Source organism: Phacochoerus africanus, chromosome 8 (assembly GCF_016906955.1).
Source record: "Phacochoerus africanus isolate WHEZ1 chromosome 8, ROS_Pafr_v1, whole genome shotgun sequence".
Taxonomy (NCBI): Eukaryota; Metazoa; Chordata; class Mammalia; order Artiodactyla; family Suidae; genus Phacochoerus; species Phacochoerus africanus.
Genome location: NC_062551.1, coordinates 153278072 through 153301649, shown reverse-complemented (window position 1 = coordinate 153301649; position 23578 = coordinate 153278072). Strand labels below are relative to the sequence as shown.

The following is a 23578-nucleotide window of genomic DNA, read 5'->3' as shown; positions in this document are numbered from 1 at the left end:
TAAATAAATAAATAAATAAATAAATAAAGCATCTATAGGCTGAGACAGGAGTCAGAGGGAGACTAACATCTTACATACAACCTTAGGTACCATTTGAATTTTGAACAATGCAAATAAAGCCCCTATAACTACACCAAAGTCAACAATAATAACTGAAAAATTCACAACCCATTTGTCTGTGTGTGTATGTGTCTATTCTGGTCTTTGGTAATAGAAAAAACACTAAAGCTGTCAGCAATTTTAAATAATTGATTGGTTAGATTATATAAATGATAATCATGCAACAAACCAAAATGCCAATATTAAAAAATTAATAGTATAGAAGAAAAATCTCACAAGGAGATAAAACCCTCAAGATGGTTTATGTATTTATATAAAACATCATAGAACACAGATGTCATGGTGATGACTAATTATAAAAATACAACTACATTTTATTTCCCATAATCTGTAGAAGTATTAGCAATGAAGGGAGTTCCCGTTGTGGCTCAGTGGTTAACGAATCCAACTAGGAACCATGAGGCTGCAGGTTCGGTCTCTGGCCTTGCTCAGTGGGTTAAGAATCCGGCGTTGCCGTGAGCTATGGTGTAGGTTGCAGACACGGCTCGGATCCTGCATTGCTATAGCTCTGGCATAGCCCTGCGGCTACAGCTCCGAATGGACCCATAGCCTGGGAACCACCATATGCCGCAGGAAGCGGCCCAAGAAATGGCAAAAAGACAAAAAAAAAAAAGTATTAGCAATGATGTGTCAACTTGCATTCATGAATTCTATACAAATATTACATAAATATTCTACATATGTAATATATAAATACATAGAATTTCAAATTTAATTAGTATAATAACGGATAACATGTAACTTAAAGACAAAGATATAATCTACTATTGACAGTTAAAAAAATATATATTTCTGAACATTTTGTTAAGTTTCCTTACATTAAGGAGTTTTTTCCATAATTACAAACTTGCATACATATTTTTTCCATTAAGCAACCTGTGAACATTTAAATAGATCTCAGTGAAACATTCATGCAAAAGAAATGTTTCTGGTCTTAAATTATACCCACTAAAGTATTAAGACTGTGTGTACAATGCCAAATAACTGAATTAAAAAAACTCAGCTGAACACCCAGACAGTTCCAAACATACAAGTTTTTTCCAAGTGAAAAGATCAGGTAACTAAATAATTTTGCCTTTAAATCCAGGTAGCTGGTGACATATACACAGATACAACTCAATTTCTTGGATTTTATTAATACCAAAAAGGGGGGGTGAAAAACTATCTAAAATATCAATTCAAATCTATCTTAATATTTTATTAACTTAGATATGAATTAAAAGGAATCCTCTTATACTATACTACAAACATCACTTAACTATAGAAAAACTATAGGTGTGATCACTGTAATTAAAAAGAAATCACTAGTCTCTGTAAATTAATTTAACCTTATAATTCTATCCATATTTGCTTCTAGAATTATTTTACTATAAATTAAAAATTGCTCTATTTACCAGCCCTTGTTCAAACAGCTCTTTTTCTTCTATCGTCCACTTTACTGAGTAACTGGCTGGTTTTGTAGGAGAGTGTACCCTGAGGGGAAAAAAAGGAATTGCAAAAAAAATTTCTGAAACGGAACATTCTATATTTATACAGCTAAAGGTTATAGATAGCCAAGGGCTAAATTCAATACCTTGAGTCTAAGAATTAAAAAGAAGAAGAAGGCGGCTACAGCCTCTACCTGGGGGAACATATTTACCCTGACTTGTATACTTCTCTAGCTCAGGATGATAGGAGCCTCAAAAGACATAATCCTTGGGTCTGAGTGGAGGTAACACTAAAAGACATCAAAGGAAGTCAATGCGATGATAGACAATAGGCTTCCTTAGACTGGACACAAAACAGCAAATGTTAATACATTTCCAAATCCTGAGAGGCACGTCAGAGTTTAAACTTGGCTCCATAAATATCATCTCTCTGATTCTTCTTTGTTAATCAATGTAAATATCAAGCCAGAAAAGAGGTAAAAATACTAAGACATTATTACATTTATTGCTTTTGAAGTTCAGGACATTAAGAATTTAAAAATAAAAGTCATGAAGCTCATCAATTTAATTCAAGCAAACCATTAATCTTTTCACTGACTTCACATTTTGGTTATTGCTGTTTGTTCAGCAAAATGCAAATGCCAAAGCATGCTCAATGCTCAAACTGTTAGCAATTGCAAATTTGCAAACCCAACCTTTAAGGGACTATAAACATGCAAGTTTAGAAAACACTAAATAACATCAAATTTTTTTCTATTACAGGGAAAGGATGTTTATAAAATAGTTAATACTTAATTTCTCTAGACAATTCAAATTTTTGTTTGAAATGACTGAAAGTTAAGTGACAGGGCAAGAGAAATCAAGTCAATTCCTAATATATTAGAAAGCAGCTTTAAATAATTTTACCACAAATCCCATAAAAACATCTTTTCCACAATCCAAAGGAATTACTTCTGTAGGGCCATGAAGAAATTCCAACAAACAAATAATATCATAAAATTACCTGTGACATTCCAACACCTGCACAAGAAATTCTGATTTTATATTTTTATATAACCCAAGGTCAAGAGGGCTTTTCCACAGGCCAACTGTAACTTTTCGTTTAATTTTCCCATAATTTTTAACTAACCAAAAGGATTTTAAAATATAAAACGTAAGTACATACATGATTTTTGCTGTTTTCTGCAGACTGCACCACATGAAAAAAAAAATAAGGAAGCTTGTGAAGAAGTTTTTAAAATACAACTCAGACTTTAAAAAGTTTTATAAATTGATTTTACCTCTTTGTGTATTTCTTATCATCCTCCTTTTGATCAAGCCAGAATTTTCCTGGAAGTGACTTTTTGGATAAATAATACCTTTGTAATTATTAAAGAAACTTTTAAAACAGTAAATCATATAATTCTTATGGGACTTAAAGTAGGCACTTATATACTCATGAAAGTCACACTTGAATTCTAGCTGAAACAATTCCTCTCAAAAACTGTCCAGGTCTGCAAAAATCATAAAAAGTATTTTAAATTTACTGGGTTTACATATACTTCACAGGGTTGTTACATGGATTAAACATTACACATGAAGTCACACACAGAGCCTGCAAAGAATGGGTGCTATATAAATGCTAGTTTCTCTTCCCTATTAGAAGTGGCTAAGAGAAGATATTTTCAGAGTTTTACAATCCTTTTTTCTAACATGTAGCAGATGAATCTAAATGGTTGGCAAGGATAATTGGAAGTATTTGTTTTCATACTTCTGAAGGTAACAGAGGAGTTCAGTGTTACTCTCTACCCTAATAAAAATAACACTCAGGTCAAATCTACCAGGGAGCCTCTTTCTCAGACTTCTTAAAACTGGCCTATATGGATACACTCTTAGATTAGTCGGAGATATTCTTCACTTAAATAGTGACTGTGTGTTGTGTACATCAGCCGCTACGCTAGGTACTAGATGCTGAAGATAAAGATAGAAGAAAACATTATCCCTGTCCTCAAAGAGCTCATACAGCTTCTACTACTCTCAGCATTTTGTTTCCAAATCTGGAAATGAACCAGTGACTACTTAAGTATTCCTTCATCTAGAACTGCACTGTTCAATACATTAGCCAATAGCCATATGTGTAGTTACTGAGTACTTGAAATGTGGTTAGCACAACCTGAGATGTACTCTAAGTACAAAATAACGCACTGGATTTCAAAGAGTACTAAACAAAGACAGCAAAATACCTCAATATTTATATACTGAGTAAATGTTGAAATGGTTAGTATTTTAAATTTACTGGGTTAAATAAAATGTTATTAAAATTAATTTCACCTGTTTTAAATGTGACTGCTAGAAAATTATAAATGATATATGTGACTTGCACTATTTTTCTACTGAAAAGCAATGATCTAGGCTTTAACTGCAATGTTTGGGGAGAGTCTGAGAATAAGAAAGCCTAAAAAAGGGTTTAACTTATGATATTAAAGGTACACAGAAACCCTGAAAACAACACAGCAATAACTGGGAATAAAAAGAACAGAAATTCTGGCTTTAAAAAGGAGGTAAAAATGCATGCAACACAGAGGAGTTAATAAACCACTACTTATCAGACTAGTATTAATAATCCTCATAAATAATAAAATCAGGAATCATTTTGTTCAATCCCTTCATTTTATATATAAGAAAACAGAGTCCCAAAAAAGTTAAGTTGCAAAGACAGCAAATGGATGAAAGAAATAAGGACAAGAAGCCAAAGGCTGAGCTGTGAATAAGGACCTACAACTTCTATGGGAAAAATCTTCATTCTATAATTTTGGCTTTTTACTTAGATTCCCTCCCACTCAACACCTGTAAATTGGCAGAGTGAGAAGTGAGAACTTTTACATATTCTAATTCTCTGTCCTTGAACAAATTATCATCTCTGGGTTTCAGCTTATATAAATGAAAATGGAGGTTTGGACTGTATGACTTGACTTAGACTAAAGAGTCTAGCTGATTTTTCTTAACACTCTAATTTCTATTCAATAGTATAAAGAGTTGGCTCAAAAACACGGAGTCAGATCTCAGACTTAAAGGTAAAACAAAACAGGCAGAAGCATTATATACTAGCAGTTGGGGGTCAAATAAAATCTGTCTAGTAACTAACAATGGTCTCATGTGTAAATTTTGCATTTATAGATTTTTAACCCTGAAATCTTTACTTTCCTCATAATCATTAAAGGATACTCTTCTTCCAACAACATTTTTTCAATGACAGCTCTGTTCTCTTCACTGATGGTGCTGTCCAGAGTCCAAGGCTATTTAAAAAAAGGAAGAATAATTTTTATTTTCTGCATTTTAAAATTACCTTCTGTCTTGTTAAATAATACAATGATTACAACTAAAAAAGCTACCACTTAGTGAGCACACAAACTTATCTTTGATTCCCACAATAATGCCATGATAGGCATTATTGCTTCCATAGATGCATTCACTAACATTTCGAGTGGAAAAGGTGAGACTTGAGGCTTAGATTCCAAAGCTCAGGCTCCTACCGATGATAAAGTAATAATGTCTATCGTGTTTGAGAAACTATGAAGTATTAGGCATTTTGCTAGATACTTCACCTATTTCCAAAATTCACAATTCTTTTTTTTTCCCTTAGCCCACAATCTCTTCTTAAACAATCATACACCTTTTCAACTCTCAAAACTTAAAAATTTTCAACTCAGGTTTCTTCTCCAAGCTCTTTTTAGACTATTTTAACTACCCACTCAAAATTTCCACTTGGATATCCAATAGACTTCTTATTCTTAGCATAGTCAAAGCAGAACTCACCAGCGTATACCTTCACCTGCTTCTCCCCCTGCCTTCCCAACTTTGTAAAGAACACTTCCAGTCATCAAGCTATTCCAGCTAGAAACCCAGGAACCATCCCGGATTTCTTTCCTTTCCCCTCAATCTCCACATCCAATACACCAAGCAGTGCCATCTCCAAAACATAATTCAAATCTGCCAACTTCTACCACAACCTCAGGCCAAACCACCACCAAATCTTGTCTAGATTAGTACAAATGTTTCCTGCCTAGTTTCTTTGATTCCCCTCCTCTTCCTACAGGTATGACAGAGCTGTCCTTTGCTTCTCCAACCTTGTCTTAGCTGTCATCCCCTCCCCTTTCCTACCATGCTCCAGACACTGGGTTTCAACCAGAGTCTTACTTCTATTCTTTCTACCTATAATGTTTATCCTCAACTCTTCACTTATCTACTCCTATTAACTTTTCAACTGAAATGTCACCTCCTCAGTTTACCTCACAGAGGAGGTAAACTTTATCTAAAGTAGGTTCCCCACCCTGATACTCTCAGTCAGCATCTTGCTTATGTTCTACATGATCTATAATTAGTCTGTTTGTTTACTACCTGACTCCTCTTTAGAATATAAGCACCTTGAGAACAGGATCATGTCTGTCTTGATGAGCTGTATCCCCCAAATTTGGCCTATTATGTCTGGCACATAGTAAGTACTTAATAAATAACTGCTAAATGAAGAAATGAACCATGCAATGATCCCATTTTTTTTAAGATGAACCAACTGAGGTTCACAAATCTGATAAGTGGGAGAGCACCGATGTGTACATAAATCTAGCTGGCTCCAAAGTTGTTTCCAAAAGACCATTTTTCAAAGTCAAAAGAGGTAGAAGTAAGTTCCTTCTATTTTTAAAGAAAAAATACTTCAATGTATTACTTCTGTGCTGAGAACTAGAACCAAGTTTAAAAAAAAAGTTCTCTAGGCACTGGACTTGATAATTTCACAAAATACTTACAATAAGACCATTCTCAGTTCTCCACGATGAATCAAGATAGTGATCTTGTAAAACAGATGCTGTATTTTCATCACTTCTGTAATAATAAAAAAAACGGGTATAAGAGTGAGATTATACCAGTTAATGAATGTGATTTACACAGTACAATGACTGGTAGGCTTCAGATCTTAAGCAAATAATTTAGTTCCTTTCTCCCCTTAAGAGATTTAACATTGCAGATGTCTATGTCTGGCCTATGAAATACATAAGCGGCTTTAAGCCACCCTATTTTGATCAAGTCTGTTCACTTCTTTTGTTTCCTAAGAATAAACAACTTCCTGAGGAAAAAAAATACCCCAAAGCCACAACCACAATATGTCCTGTGGCTATGAACCAACTCTTCTGATTTTCTTTAATGGATATGAATGTGGATATAGGAATTTAATTTTACAATTAATTGTTTTAGTTATATCTAAAGCATAAAAGCCACCCATCAACAGCACCTTCCTCAAAAGAAAAATAAGAACAGGTGGAAGAACCAAAAAGAAAATACTCAAAGGAGGACAGTACAATGCAGAGATAAGAAATGTGATGTTTTAGTAACAATTGAAAAAAAGTTAGCTTGGGTTATTTGGGGGCTCTTCTACATCCACTGGTGATTAAACTTAGTTAATTCCCACTTCTTTCACTAATAAGAACTCTCTAAAGTCACAGTGTTCACTTCATATGAAAAAAGGCTGAATGGTTAAGTTTGGGACAGTCCAATCTATGTTATAATTAAAGCTAATACTTGCTTCTGTATATTTTGAAGTTATAAAGTTTCTTAGCTACTGACCTTTCCCAGAGGTAGTCTAGTGATAAGAATTTTGTAGCTCTTAAGACTGCAAAAACTTCTCTACAAGTTTATCTCCCTCTGGGACACACATAAGGTGTACTGTTTGTCTCATCCAATAAGAATGTTAGTTGTATGAGAACAAGGACTCGTATGCCGGGGCTTGGCATATATAAAATAACGGATATTCATTGAATGATTAAATGAACAAAGTAGGTAGAACAGAAACACAGGTTTCTAAGGGATAAAGATTTCTTATCATAAAGCCAATTGAGGATTTTTTTTTTTTTTGGTCTTTTTAGGGCCACACCTTCGGCAGATGAAAGTTCCCAGGCTAGGGGTCGAATCAGAGTTGCAGTCACTGGCCTACACCACAGCCACAACGCCAGATCTGAGCTACATCTGTAACCTGCACCACAGCTCACAGCAACAACAGATCCTTAACCCACTAAGTGAGGCCAAGGATCGAACCTGCGTCCTCACAGATGCTAGTCAGATTCGTTTCCACTGAACCACAACAGGAACTCCTTCCCCATTGAGGATTAAGGGGAATAACATGATCAGATCTGCATGTTAAGAAAAGACTGCTCTAACTTCAGGAAAGAATAAAAGGGGGCCAAGGAGGAGTTGCCGTCGTGGCGCAGTGGTTAACGAGTCCGACTAGGAACCATGAGGTTGTGGGTTCGGTCCCTGCCCTTGCTCAGTGGGTTAACGATCCGGCATTGCCATGAGCTGTGGTGTTGGTTGCAGACGCGGCTGGATCCCGCGTTGCTGTGGCTCTGGCGTAGGCCGGTGGCTACAGCTCCGATTCAACCCCTAGCCTGGGAACCTCCATATGCTGCGGGAGCAGCCCAAGAAATAGCAACAACAATAACAACAAAAGACAAAAAAAAAGGGGGGGGGGCAAGGAGACAAGGAACAGTTAAGAGTGATTATATAAATACTTGAGAGAGGTAATAATAACTTAGATTTGAAGAACAAGCAGTGTGAATAGGAAGAATGAACACATATGAGAGGATATTCAAAATCGATAAACTCAATAAATGACTGAATAGAAGGCGAGAAGTAAGGAAAAGGAATAAAGTCTACGTCTATGCCTTGTGTGACTGGGTGGATGGTACCACTTACTGAACTTAGAGAACTTGGAGAGGCAGGTTGGATGAAGAAAGTTTATAAGCTGAGACTGCAGAACACCCAAGGGGAGAGAGATTCAGAAAATTGTATAAATGGACCTGAAACTCAGGAGAGAGATTTGAGTTGGTGACAAATTTGGGAAACATCATTTTTGTAGGTCAAAAATGGTGGGACATTGGCAAAATTTCATACTGTCCAACCTAACAAACAGAAATTTAAATCCTGAGAGACAGACTGTGTGGTTAGTGAGAAGTCTTATGACAAAAATCCCTTGGAACATTAAAGGTTTTTTTGTTTGTGTGTGTTTCCCTGCATTTGTGGCATATGGAAGTTCCCAGGCCAGGGATCAAATTTGAGCCACAGCGGCAGCATCACCAGATCCTTAACCCACTATGCCACAGAGGGAATTTCAAAACATTAAGATTTAAAGAACAAGCAGAAGAAAACAAGAATGAGAAAGAGAGGCAGGATAGGTAGAAAGGAAATCAAACCATTGCAACGACATCTTCTAACTTTGGTAACTAGCACTTAGCGAGACCTAAACATGTTTTTAATTAATCCTCAAGGCTTCCACAAATGCTATCAGCTGTAACTACACAATTCAAGTGTTTATTCACAAGAAATTCTATGTGATTGGAGCCCTAACACCAGGGAGCAATTTTCACCAGGATATGTTACTGATGCTCCCTGAAGTTCTGTAAGGCAATGGCTCTACCCATCAGGAACCCATAACCCTATTACTGGTTACATGAGACTAAGATGATCACAGGTGCCACCAATAAAACTGAGGCTCAAGCAAAATAATAAAAAAAAAAAAGAGAGAGAAAAAGGGAGAAAAATAAAATACAATCAGAAAAATAAAGAACCTATGGAAAACGGATAGATAGAGCCAATGCTCTCAGATGATCTTTGGTGTTTCCAAGGCCAATTCATTTCTCTCTGGGCTGCAGATAAGAATCCCTCCCACTTATTTCACAGGCTTGTGAAAAGCAAATTAAATCACACATGCAAAAGCACTTGCGCAAGATTAAGGAGGTCTACACAAATGTGAACAATGATTGTTAGTAAACCCTTCCTATCCATTTGTATAGCTTTGGAATATTTTGCCTAAGGATTTGAGGGAGAATGACTACATGAAGTTGGTTACTCATTTTCACAGTGCTTTAGGGTTCAGAAGAACTTTAAACCCACTATCTTAGTTCCTCATGGGCAGGGTCAGTACACTTCAAAATTTACAGAGGCCCTATCACTAGGTTCGACCACGTGAAATTGCTATTTAATAGGTCAAAACCGTCTAAGATTGGCAAATCCACATGGTTCTAGAGACTTCGAACGTTCTTTCTAGGTACAAGCAACATAGCTGAGTTTAGAACTGAGGTCTTAGAATTCCTGACCCATCTGGGCCTTTTCCATTACTAAAAGGAGATTCTGAAAGCATATTTTAAAAATGGTTGCTTTCATTCCCTGCAAGCAAGGAGTCAAAGGGATAGATGTCTCAAGCTGAAGGTTATTGTTTAAAACCACACTGGCCTGCTCTGCAGGTATAGGTACTAAATAAATTGTGACACCCCCCCCGCCGCAGTCCTCACAATACCACCCCTGGGGATAACGGGCCGGTAAAGAACACATCTACAGAGCAGCTATCCCATAATCACTTCATTTTTTCTTCACAATAATCATACGAGGTACCTAACATGATCGTCAGCCTACTCACGAACTGAGGCTCAGACAAATTAAAAGTCTGGCCCAAGGTCACACTACTAGTATCTCGCAGGACCAGCCATTACAAGAGAACCCAAAGCTGTCTAACTCTACGTCCTGCCTTTTCCTTTAAGTCACGCTACCTCTCTGGAAGTTTTTCACAACTATCCTTATGTGGAAGAGAAAATCGATAGGGGGTAGGGATAAAACGACACGCCCAAGGTCACAGGGCTTGCAGGCGATGGTACCAGAATCCCTACGCTCAGGTCCCTTCTAGGGACAGCCCTTGTTCTAGTGATTATTGGGCGGTGGCAAGGGGGCGGATTCTAGGGAAACACTAACGGAAGAAGTAATTGCTTAAGAGCCCGCAATGTGCTAGGGGCGACCGGCGCCCTCACAGCATCCAAGTAAAAGGAGAAAACGCTGTCCGTCCCAAGTCTCAGGTACTCGCTGGCTGCGCTTTGGAAGAGCCGGGCGGCGGGATGGGCGCGGCGCCGCCCAGGCCTTTGGGAGACCCCGGCCCCAGCGGATGGTCTTTCGCTCCCCTGGACCCTTCCGGAACCCCGGCCTTTCTAGGGTACCCTTCTCACATCCGCGCCCCTCCTCGTCTCTGCAAAACCCGGTCTCTATGTCTCACCCAGACTGTGCCGCCGCTGGCATGACGTCCCCTTCGACATCCACATCCGCCTCTTCTGCCGCCATGATGGGACCTGACCCCAGCCGTGCTCCCGAGAGATCCCGCGAGAGGTGGAGGGCGTGAAGGCGGGGCCGCGTGCGTCATGGGGCGGAGTTGAGGCTTCGACTAGCCCCTCCCAGGCCCGAGAAGCGGGGCTTTCGGGGGAAAGATATTAGCGTCCTGGGTCTGGATTCTTCTGACTTTTGTTGACGTGTAAAAAGACCTTGGCAAGTGGCCCAGGCTTGGATTTTGAAGACGTTGTGGTCTTGGATAAATTCTTTGGCGCCTCGCTTCTCTAATTTGTAAAATGGGGTTTATAGTAAATACCTGGAGTGCTGAAAAGATCAAGCCAGACGGACTTTGAATGTGAAAGTGGCAACAGCGACCCTTATCTGCTGGTTTTTATTTTTTAGAATAGGATCATTCAGCACTTATAAAAATGCTGAACATCTGTTTTAATATTCAAGAAAGAGTTTAGAATATAACAGGATTGTGTATTTTATTTCGTAGATATCTTTACAGTTAATTAAAAAATCACTCATCACCATTGATCTTCACAATAAGCTGGTGAGGGAGTTTCCTTATGGTACAGCAGGTTAAGGGCCCGGCGTTGTCCCTGCAGAAGCTTGTGGCAAGAGTTTGATCCATAGCGCAGGAATTTACGCATGCCGCTGGGTGTGGCCAAAAAACAGAAACAAAGAAAACTCCAAAACCCAGTGAGATAAGCAGGACCAATAACATCAGTCACACTTTGCAGATAAACTGAAGCTCAGAAAGTTGAGATGACTAATGAGAAGGATGGACAGCTAGTTAAAGACAGAACTGGGACCAAAATCCAGACCTTTTGACACTTTACTAAGTGTTCACCTGTACAAATCATGTTGTTAGGAACTGTGAGAGACAAACACCATTTCTCTCAAAGAACTTAAGGCTTTTTAAGAAATTAAATATTACTCTTATGTATTCTTCTACCTTAGCATCTATCATTCACATTATTGTAGCTGTTAATTCATTTTTCTGCCTCTACCGTCTGACTATGAATTCATTAAGGACAAAGGCTGTATCTGCTAGTCTTTGGACTAGTCCTTAAGGTATCAACATTCAACATGATGTCTGACACACAGTTGGTGCTCAATAAATATTGAACTGATGAATGAATCAATCAATTAATGGAATGAATTCACTTCCCACAATATTCTGAGTTTGCCCCAGTGCACCTTTGCGCTCAAGCCATAAGAGGAGCTGTAATATGACTGTGTGGCCAAAGATGGAGAGAAAGTTTTGTAAAGACTTAGTTATCCTGTTGCTAAAGGGCCTATCCTGTGAGCAGTCTCAGTGGTAATTGGCATGTTTGGCACAGAGTAGGCATTCTAAGATATTTGTTAGATGTAATTAACAGCAAGGTTAGAAAGATGGACATGGCCAGATGGTCAGAGCTGTAGAATATAGATGCCTTTCATTGATCTTCACAAAACAAGTGAGGTAGGAACCCTTGTAGTACTACCTGGACACACAGGGTATCAAATGTCTCCTAGACACAAAATACCATATGAACAGCGTCTCCTATAATACAGAACTGAAGTCTTTCTGGCCCAGTATTAGGCATCAGTAGGCATTAAAATATATATGGAAGGAAGGAAAGTCCTGCACAGAATTCCAATATGCCCCAAGGCCTTTAGGCATAAAGGCCTCCCCAAACAGGGAGACTAATATGAATCCTCCCCACACATGCGCCTATGCACCTGGTTTGCTGGCTTTATGTGAACGAGGCTCCTTAAGGGTATAGCTCAACCCTACCTGCAAGGAAGCGGCTATAACCCCACAGTTGAGTACACTCCCGAAGCCTGGTCTACTGTTTAAATTTAACTATTTATTTAAAAATATGTAGGAGGAATTCCCATCGTGGCTCAGTGGTTAACAAATCTGACTAGGAACCATGAGGTTCTGGTTTCATCCCTGGCCTTGCTCAGTGGGTTAAGGACCCAGTATTGCCGTGAGCAATGGATCCCGCGTTGCTGTGGCTCTGGCGTAGGCCAGCAGCTACAGCTCCGATTAGACCCCTAGCCTGGGAATCTCCATATGCTGCGGGAGCGGCCTTATAAGAGGCAAAAAGACAAAAAAATATTTAAAAAATAAAAATAAAAATATATAGGAGTTGCCATTGTTGCACGGAGGAAACGAATCTGACTAGTCTCCATGAGGATGCAGGTTCGATCCCTGGCCCTACTTGGTGGGTTAAAGATCCGGTGTTGCTGTGAGCTATGGTGTAGATTGCAGACGCTGCTTGGATCCTATGTTGTTATGGCTGTGGCATAGGCAAGCTGCTGTAGCTCCGATTTCGACCCCTAGCCTGGGAACTTCCATATGCTGCAGGTGCGGCCCAAAATAAAATAAATATAATCACTTTCATTTTAGAGATGAGGAAACTAAGTTTCAGATAGTTACATAGTTGAGTACCAGAGCTGGGATTCCAACACAAGTCTTTCCCACTCTACACTTACTCTGTTACATTTTCATTTACCACAGAAAGAATAGGGTATTTTGTGTTACTATGATATTTTCTCACTTGGTTTAAGAATAAATCACAATCAGGTATTTCTGATGTCTTTGAGGTGCTTAGGGCTAGAAATGAATGGAAAGTGTATTCTGAAGGCTGGAAACTTGTCTTGGGTTTACAAACTTTCTGTGCCTCATTAATACACTCTATTTCCTTTGTTGATCCTAAAACAGAATTAGCAGGAGTTGCCATATCTGTAAATTTTCCTGAGTTTTTGGAGGAACAATCAATCAAGTGTCTGTCTCATATCTCTGCTACATTGTGTTTGAATTTATTGGAGAGATAGCTTGATAGCTTATTCATTTCATTTTCTCCCATTTCTGGTGAAAAAAAAGATCACTGCATTTTTATTGAAAAAGCAAAGTATGGTGGCAATATTAATCCATAAAAAGCTGGCATGTTAGTAGTCATGCTAATTAGCCCAGATTTGTAAAGTGCTTTAAAAGTGGGAAGTGTCATACAACTGCTCACTAATGTTGTTATTATATTATGATCCAAATTGTCAGCTAAATGATTGCCAGGGATTGAAAAGAGTTCCCATTTGAAAAGCAAAAAGGCCAGTGAGTGGGGAGGAAAACCACTTTATCTAAATAGAGGTAAGATAATAGATGAATGCAGACATAGAATTAAAGGCTACACTTGGCAAGCATTGGATGTGGCTTGAATTGTTCCAGGAAAGCAAACTGCATTTTATTTTATTTTCCCTCCACAATTCCCTGAAATCACATAAGGTGCTACTGAAAAAACTGTTCTCAGTATGTTGTAAGGAAAGTCTGCCAATGCACTTCTTACATTTTAATTACAGTAATGCTGCATCCATCTGACATTATTTGGAAGGGAATGAAAAATGCCAGCATTAATGAGTTCCTACTGTGTGCCAGGCATTTTACATACATTATTTCTTTACAGCCCTTTGAGGTAAGGAATTGTTACTTCTATTTACAGATGTAGTAACTGAGGTTCAGAATAGTCAAGCAATTTACTCAAGGAAATGTAGCTTATCATCTTTTTATCACATCATGCCATCTTAGATTGGGTACTAATAGTATCATTCAGAATTGCGTCTTTTCTTCTTCAGTAGCCCCCAGTGGAAGGATTATGTCTCTTTCTAAATTGTTCTAGGAGGATGAGTGTGGTAGGCCATGCTTAAGTCTTATACTATCTCAGAAACCAGGTGGACTCAGTTCCATTAGAACCACATGGAATTAGGAGGAATGGTGGCTCCCCCCAAAAAATAAGAGGAATGGCTGCTGTGTTGGTAAAACAGCAGATGCCCACTATACTGTTCCATGTTGCATTTCCTCTCTGTTATGTTACCTCGAGCCTCAGGTACAATCTGAAAACCACTACAGGCTTCTGTTAGAATTGCTTCAGGCAAATTACTCGCCCTCTCCAGACTCCTACTTCTTCATTCGTAAAATCACCCATAAAATAATCTCTTCTGGGGTAAAATTCTTTGTTCCTGTTCTTATTCATCTCACAGACAATTATTGAACATTGTTATGGGCAAAACAGGGGTATGGGACTTTTGGAGTTTGCATGGGTATACATTTGATTGGCTGGTTAGTCAAGTATGGGCCACAGAAAAATTATCCCCTCTGCCACAAATCCATACTTCTGCTTCCACATTCTCAGCAGCACTCTGTCTCCCTCCCCATCTCTGTCTGTCCTTCTCTTCTTTCCTTCCTTCCTCCCTTTATTTCTTCTTCCCTTCTTTTGAAAGGGTGGGTCCTGACACAGCTCTGGTTTTCTGGTGCTATTTGAAACTCTGGCTCAGAGTTGCCAGATCTGATTTTTCTTTTAAGCCCAGCCAGAAATCAAGATTAATTTGTGAAAAACAATTTAAATTAAAAATAAAAACACTACTGAACAAAAAAAACTCTTATGTAGACTACATCTGACCTGCAGTTTGTGACAGTTGCCCTAAATAATTCTCTTATACAACATGTAATTCTTCAGTTTTTTTTGTTGTTGTTGTTGTTTTTATAACACAGACGTTGTGTTATAACATCCATTATTGAATGGATGGTTGAATCAATTGGAAAGACTAATAAGGCCAGAGTTTTGTTTTTATTGAAACAAAGAACTGACTGTATAAGGACATAATCAATGGATATTTTAAATGAGAAATAGATACAGCAGTTGAATTATGATCTTGGCCAAAAACACACAATACAATAGAGAAGGGGAAAATTATAAACCTAAATCGACCCTCAACATTCCTTTCTATTACTGAGGAAGCTCTATTGCCTTCCCCATATATATTAATATGGTCTATACCTTTGAAGGGAAATGAGGGGAGGCAGAAGATAAATAAGTTGAGCGAAATAGTTCATCGTGTACTGATTCTAAAGGACTGTTTAAGATCAAATGTAAACCTGTGCTGACTCTCATTCCTATAACTCACATGTGATAAAATCCATGTGCGCAAAATACACTCCAACATCCTTCCCTTCATCATCTCTATAATTCTGTTTCTACATGAAAAATCAACTTTAGTGTTAACACTAAACACTTAACACTTTCCTGAAGTTCTCATTGTGGCTCAGTGGTTAATGAATCTGACTAGGAACCATGAAGTTGTGGGTTCAGTCCATGGCCTTGCTCAGTGGGTTAAGGATCTGGCGTTGCCTTGAGCTGTGGTGTAGGTGGTAGATGTGGCTCAGATCCTGAGTTGCTGTAGCTCTGGCATAGGCCGGCAGCTACAGCTCCAATTGGACCCCTAGCCTGGGAACCTCCATATGCCATGGGAGCGGCCCTAGAAAAAGACAAAACAAACAAACAATAAACAATAAACACTTAATACTTTCCTGACCATCCACAAACAAATACCCACTCCTCTGCAATCCTATAGCCATAGTGCACGTTTGTGTCAGCCTGGCCCGTAATTATCTGTGAGCCTACCTGTCTTCACACTAGCCTGGGCCCCTTTGGAAGACAGGGATCATGTGTAGGTTATCCGTGTCTAGCATTTGGTGGGTGCTCAGTCAATGTTTGGAGAATTGCATGAACAACATGTCTGCTACATGAAGAAGCATATTATCTTCAGAGCTTCAAGATATTAAGTTCAATTCAAGAAATATTTATTGAGCATCTGTTATGTGCCAGACACTATTCTGAATGCTTTGAATATACGATGAATACAAAAGACAAAGTTCCGTACCTTTGTGAAATTCACATCCGAGAAGAGAGGGAGAGAAAATAAACGTAATTAAAATTTTTTCTTTTTGGCCACAAATGTGTTGAAACATATTCCTTCCCTTAATAAAATTATTCTTAATATCGCATACTATCTTCTTAAGTACAGATACTTTTTTTTTTTTTTTTTGGCCGTGCCCTCAGCACATGGTAGTTCCTGGGCCAGTGATCTATGCCTGGCACAATGGAGGTCTGATTGGACAAAGCTTATTCTATGCACATTAGGAAAGTGACCTCTCATGCATGCCGGTCTCATCCTCCTAGCCCACCATTTACTCCAGCTGTTGCCATGGCAACCAGCATCCCACAGGTAAAATCTGAAAGCACCCTGCATCTTTCATTTTCTGTACCAAGGTTTCCCGGACTCACTCACAATCTACAAAAGCTAGGATGTTAACATCCCATAAGGCAGCTAATGACCAATGGGGAGCAGGATTTGATGAATAAGTGCCACAGGTAACAATTCTGAAGCGTAGCCTGTGCAGATCCTCAAATGACCCCTGTAGGATGGAGCATCAATTGTACAAAGAAGGGAACAAAGCAATAACTTATTCTTCTATTGACTTTGTCTTCTTCCCTGTTAAATTCTTTCCAGTCCTCCTTCATAATCTTTGGGACTACTCAGATAAATTACCCTCTTCAATTCCTGGTCTCAGGCCCTTTTTCCCTAGAGAAGCACAAGCTAAGACCATGTATTAGACCTTGGTTTTGAAAGTTGAGCCTGAGTTTTCCAAATATGAAGTCAGGGAAACTGTATTCAGGGAAAAAGGAAAAATCAAGGAGCAAAGACAAGAAGGCATGTACAGCACAAGGCATATTTAGAGATTTGTAGTCATCAGCTGTAGCTGAATGAAGGGTGTATGAAGGGTGTGAGGAGGAAAAAATTGGAAATGGGAAGCTTTATTGATTGAGAAATACCTATCAAATATACAAAGCTGAGAATATTTTTTAAAATATTCCCCTAAACTTCTTTTTTTTTTTCCCTTGTCTTTTTTTGCCGTTTCTTGGGCTGCTTCCGCAGCATATGGAGGTTCCCAGACTAGGGGTCGAATTGGAGCTGTAGCTGCCAGCCTACACCAGAGCCACAGCAACGTGGGTTCCAAGCTTCATCTGCACCCTACATCACAGCTCACAGCAATGCTGGATACTTAACCCACTGAGCAAGGCCAGGGATTGAACCTGAAACCTCATGGTTCCTAGTCGGATTCGTTAACCACTGCGCCACGATGGGAACTCCTCCCCTAAACTTCTGTTTGTTGTTTGTTTCTCATTATAAGCATCTTTATTGTTCTTCATCTCTGAGAAATCAATGACCCATGGACTGGATAATGTTCAGCCATGCAATCAAAACAAAAGTGAATGTCTGGGTGAAAGACCAAATTCTGGAAAGTAAAACTCCTCTTAGAGTGCATATTATCTACAGATTTATAAAACAATTTACAACCATCTCATCCTGACCAAAAGAGGAAGTTTCTGAAACATTTCAAGGAAGTAAAGTAAATGGAAATGAATTGTCTAGTACGCTTTATTATTAATTAAAGCTAGTAACATAGCAGTGCATTTTCATTGTTTTATTACCATGAACAAGAATGTTTTGGAGTTCCCTGGTTGCCTAGTGGCTAAGGATTCAGGGCTGTCACTGCTTTGGCTCAGGTTACAACTGTGGCTGGGGTTCCATCCCTGGCCTGGGGACTTCTACACAGGTGTGGCCAAAAAAAAAAAAAAAAAAAAATCCTTAACAAGAGTGTTCACATCAACTTCACCTATAAAAGTGAAAAATGAGAAACAAGCCAAATGCCCCCTGTTGAATGCTGGCTCCTACATTATCAATGAAATTATCTGTAAATAAAACAAAACTGAGTCAAGAGCTACCTTCTCATCGTCTTTGTAGTGTCTCAGAGTAGAAAGGGTGAAGTCATGATATTTACTTTAAAAGAAAGTTTTATAAGTGCCTTTGTGTAGTCATTCCTACCTTATTTACCCCTTAGGACTTAAATTCTTTAACTACAAATACCCTTCTAGGGAAGGGTGGTGCATTTATATTTGCAAGGGAATTTTGGACCTCTTTAGTACAATCTACTGATTTATACAGTAATTACCATATTTCATCAACTCTTAACTTTGTGGCAGTGGATGGTGAGATACTCCCTTTTATCATGTGCCATTAAGAAAGAAAAAGCCTGCCAATTATCTTTTGACATGTCATCAATGGTAAGATGCATCCCAATTTCGGAGACTGAAGAAAATAGGCAACAGAAAATGGATGCCTGCAATTCATTCTCCTTGCCTAATGGTGAGCTCTGGAGTAGGTGGGAATTTGACTTGTTCAACTTTGACCTTTTGTCTCACTGGTCCAATTCCTTGTGCATGTGTGGCTGACACGTGTTCACCAAATGTTTGCATAATTAAAACTAAGCAGATCTCTATCTTTACCCATTTTGACACAGCTCTTAATATCCGACCAGGACATTGCATGAGATTTCATCATTCATCTCAGAACCCTGCATAATATAATAAAATAGACCTACTACTCATCAGCATCAACAAAAATATCATATTACCGTCTTTTTGTTTATACTGAGCTGAGAACTTAAAAGTGTGCAGAGATTTTCCACAATGTGTTTTATGTATGTTTGTCTCCATGCCACAGATCATACTCTATTATAACATTTATATGAAAACCAAGACCTTCTTTTTTTTAAGAAAAAAAAAATACCATCCTTTATAAGTAAATGTGGTTGTAAAAATGATTTTGAAAGGACAGATATTGTGTCAATTGTTTACACAGGAGGGTGTGTTTGAAAGACCACATGCTGTCCCTAACTCTTCCAACCCTTTGAAAGGCTTTACTTGGAAAGAAAAAAATGGGATATCAAGGAATTATTTATATACATTTTCTGTGGTTTTCATTTAAGGCAGGAAGGGATTTTTCCAGGTTTTCCACACTTTGATTTGATTTAATTTCATGCTCAGTGAAGCCTGTTTCCATCACAGTCACCGACACCTTGAACTTGCTGTGATTTTTCCCTCTGTTAAGCAGCCCAGATGATATTTAGTAAGATTCTTGGCATCTAAGCCCCATATCTTGGAAACAGACCTCACTGCATTAGTGAAGATTCCTGGGCATTCTTCTTACTGATCCGACTAAGCCTTTGAAAATATACTGTGACCACTCGGATTTTTCAGCCTTAGTCTGGACCTGGCATGAAAGGACCTGGGGACCTTGGGAGGCTCTGATGCCTGGGGTGTTGTGGTTACACCTCATTAGCTCCAGAGCAGAGGCTCCTTTCTCCCCTTTCTCTGTGGGCTACATCTTCCCATCCTGGCCCAGGGCCTAGACTGTCTACACCATGGATAGACAGCACAGGTCACCAGAGGTGCTTCCCCAGGGGAGTAGAGACAGACACACACTCAGTCTTATACTTCTGCTGCAGAGATTCCATCCTTACTTTTATTTTGTCTGCCCCCAGCCTGTCCTAATTTAAGAGCTTAGGTGGATTCTCTGAATGTAAAAGGTGATGTTTGCCAAAATGAGCAGTGAATGGGTGAGTGGAAAGTAAACAGGAAGGAATTTTGGCTTTGCCTTGATGAGCCCAGTGCATTGGCAAGGTCCTTGTTCTTACTGAATCTCAGTTTCATCATCTGTACTGGTGGGTAAGGATCCCTTCCTCGGAGGGCTATGGGAAGGATAAAATGATACAAAAACAAAATGTCCTGTTTTGGCACAGCAGTAATGAACCCAGCTAGTATCCATGAGGATGTGGGTTCGATCGATCCCTGGCCTCACTCAGTGGGTTAAGGATCCAGAGTTGCCATGAGCTGTGGTTTAGGCTGGCAGCTGCAACTCTGATTAGACTCCTAGCCTGGCAAATTCCATACACTGCAGGTGTGGCCCTAAAAAGCAAATATAAAAATAAAAAAATTAAAAGAATCATTCTATGCTGAGCAAAGATTTCAAAGGAGGGCAGGAGTAGAATCAGGGAAGCCAGTTATCAATGGAGAATGATGGTGACTCGGTGAAAGCAGAGAAATGGAGAGAAGGGGCTGGATTCTGGACACATGCGACAGGTCAGATGTGGGGTGTGAGAGATGCCCAGGAGAGCGACTTCATTTCCCAGCCTCCCCTGAAATTAGGCGAAGTCACCCAGTTCTAAATCTTGGCTCACATGAGACATAAGCAGAAGGAAGTGACCAACTTCCCAAAGAGAAGGGGTGTGCCCTCCACTTTGCCTCTTACCTCTGCCTTGCTGGCTGACATCCAGTTGTTATGCTGGCAGCCACTTAGGGATGCTGCCATATTGGATCACCCCAAGAAGAGCGGCACCTTAGGGAGCCACTGAGGGACCCAGGGAGGAACTGCCACGTCAGCCTTGGTCTGCCAGTGCATGGCTTGTTGCATGAGAAACAGACACTGGTGTAGCATTGAAGCCCTTTTACTTTAGGTCTTTGCAGGAGACCTCAAACGTCCATCATACCTAAGATAATGGCCATGTGTTCTTTATGCCACAAATTTCAACAGGACTTTACCTTGCAATCTGAACGTCTAGGTCAACCCCAGGAGATATTTTAATGGCAGAAATCAAGTCTTTTAGAAATTACGAAAAGGAAGTCAGAAGTGTTAATGCCTTTTTATGATGAACCCTTCAGTTCCCAAAATACTTTTAATTGCAGTATTTTATTTCATTCTTGAAACAGTACTGTGAGTTGAGTATCCTTCTCCACTCTAATGAGGTCACCCAGTAGGTAGGGACCATTATTTTCATCATCTTTGTAGCCTCGTCCCTCATATATTCAGTCTAGGGCCCAGCATCCAAAGGTGTTTAGTAGATATTTGAATAATAAGTTAACTTACAAATGCTTGGATACATGAAAAAATATGGCTTCCTCATTTCTAAGGCATTAACAAAGTAAGATTTAAAGCAGTTAAGGGACTTGTTCCAGGTCACACAGTTTATAAAAGTTCAAGGCAGAGAGCAATGCCCTCTGGGTTGACTCTTTGCTTCAAATTTTACCCAACGGTGGCAGGAGAGGGCAGGAAAAAGATGGAAAAGGGGGGTGGGGGGAAGAAAGCAGAGACCCATTAAAGAACTAGAGGAGACAAGGTAATAAGCAGAGCCCCTACTCCTTTGCTGGGCACAATGTCTTAAGGAAGGAGACAGATGCACACTGCAATTTCTTCATTTCCAGGTCCTTGCATGGGCATCGCCATATAGTAAAAGTCCTTTAAAAGCCTAGCCTCTCTCTGAGGCCAGCACACCCCAGAGCAGGCCTTTGAGCTCCCAGCTGTCTGAACTCCAGAGCTGCTGCCAGTCACTTTCCCACTGGCAGATTCCTGACTCAGATACTCCCTCTGGGCAATGGTTCCTTCTGTAAGTGAAAATCATTAAAAAAAAAAAAAAAAAACAGACTAGAAAAGCATTAGCAGCTTGTGTTTGGCAAGAGCAAAAATGCATGTGTTTTTTCCTTTAAATTGTTCTCATGCAATTTTAAAACCTTCTTGCTTGCATAACCTGGAGGGGAATTATTAGACTCCAGATTTTGTGTTTAAATCATTTTAGGGTCTGTCTGGCCTAGTCATTTAGCAGGGGGGGGGACGTGGGCAGGGCCGTATGATCTCAGATATAACAGAGTGAGCGGCAGATCACGATGGTCATCGCAGGCTGCAAGTGACAGCAAAGGGCCTTGATGACCAGAAAGTACAGAGCTCTCCTCCCCCAGGTCGGCAGCAAAGCCTTGGCCCCCAGTGATGTGTTTAGCTGTACGTCACAGGCAAGCTAAGCCCATTTGAAGGAGGGGCTCTTTGGAACACAGACCTACAGCAGATGTTATGGTCAAAACCAGACACAGTGTGTTTGGAGTACAGCTGTAGCCAAGAAAAACTGCTGCCGGAGGCAGTATAACATTTATTAGTTAAGGCTTTCACTTAACATGACCTTTATTTCATTTGTTGTTTGTTTGTTTGTTTTTGCCTTTTTTAGGGCCACACCTGTGGGTTGGCGAGCCACAATGTGAACTCTTTAAAATGATTCTTTCACTTTTGTATTTTTTATTTCTGGTCTTTTTAGGGCTGCCCCCACTGCATATGGAAGTTCTTAGGCCGTGCCACAGCCACAGCAACGCAGAATCCAAGCAGCATCTGCTACCTACACCACAGCTTGTGGCATCCTTAACCCACTGAGCAAGGCCATGAATGCTGGTTGGGTTCGTCACTGCTGGGCCACAGAGGGAACTCCTAGAATGATTCTTTTCGAAGTCAGATTTTTTAAACTCCTTTCTTAAAACTCTCCAGTGGCTGGTAAGGGTCTCCTGGATGAGATTCCTGTTACCTATGGCCTCTCTACTCCTCCTTCGCCCACTCCAGCTACACCTGCTCCCTTGCTGGTCCTCAGGGTGGCAGACATACTCTTGTAGGGTATTCTTTTACTGGTCATTTCCTCAGCCTGGAAGTCTCTCCAACTCAGATATTTACATGGCTTATTCTCTCACCTCCTTGAAAACAACACTCGAAAGTCACCTTCTAATAGAGGTTTACTATGGCCACCCCACTTAAAATTGTAAGCCCCGTTTCCTTCCTCTGCACTACCAATCTGCCTTGTGCATGTTAGGTGCATTTTTGTAATATCTGGTATACTTTCCTTATTTATTATCTCTACCATTCTTGTGTATCTGCCTTTGCTAGAAAGACAGCTCCATGAACATAAGGATTTAAAAACAAACAAACAAACCTGATACACACCCAGCCTATAACAGATACTCAATAAATATTTGTTGACCGTACAATTGAATGAAGATATGGAGTCAAATCTAGTCCTGAAATTTGAATGCTGGATCAACTTTGCCTGAAGCAAGACCAATTCTAGACTTTTCAATTCCATGGGTCAAAATATTCATTAAAAAATATATTTAAGAAAAACCATTTCTTTAACTAAGTCATTTAGAGTTGGGTTTTTGTTAAAAGATCCCTGGTCTCCAAAGGGAGCTCATATAGATTGGAAAATCATGGAAGACCTCTCTGAGGAAGTGACATTTAAGCTGAGGCTTGCAGGGTGAATAGGAACTGGTCGAACCAGGGTCAGGGAAAGAGGTGGGCAGCAAAAGGAGAGTATTCCAGGCTGGTAAGTGATGGGAGCCCTGAACCAGGCAGGCATTGAAAGCTATCTGTTGAGCCTGAAA

At 39.6% G+C, this 23578-nt stretch overlaps 1 protein-coding gene across 4 annotated transcripts in view; it reads right to left on the bottom strand.

Annotated features, from left to right (window-relative positions):
- Positions 1–10711, bottom strand: part of MYSM1 (Myb like, SWIRM and MPN domains 1) — a 39314-nt gene extending 28603 nt beyond the window's left edge. For all 4 annotated transcript variants that reach the window (XM_047788890.1, XM_047788891.1, XM_047788892.1 and 1 more), the window contains exons 1-6: positions 10612–10711; positions 6329–6404; positions 4752–4822; positions 2828–2905; positions 2713–2736; positions 1515–1593 (exon numbers count right to left, since the gene is read on the bottom strand). In XM_047788890.1, the coding sequence (XP_047644846.1) occupies positions 1515–1593; positions 2713–2736; positions 2828–2905; positions 4752–4822; positions 6329–6404; positions 10612–10676 (393 nt within the window). In that variant the 5' untranslated portion in view covers positions 10677–10711. The remainder of the gene's footprint in view (positions 1–1514; positions 1594–2712; positions 2737–2827; positions 2906–4751; positions 4823–6328; positions 6405–10611) is intronic.
- Between the last annotated feature and the right edge of the window lie 12867 nt (positions 10712–23578).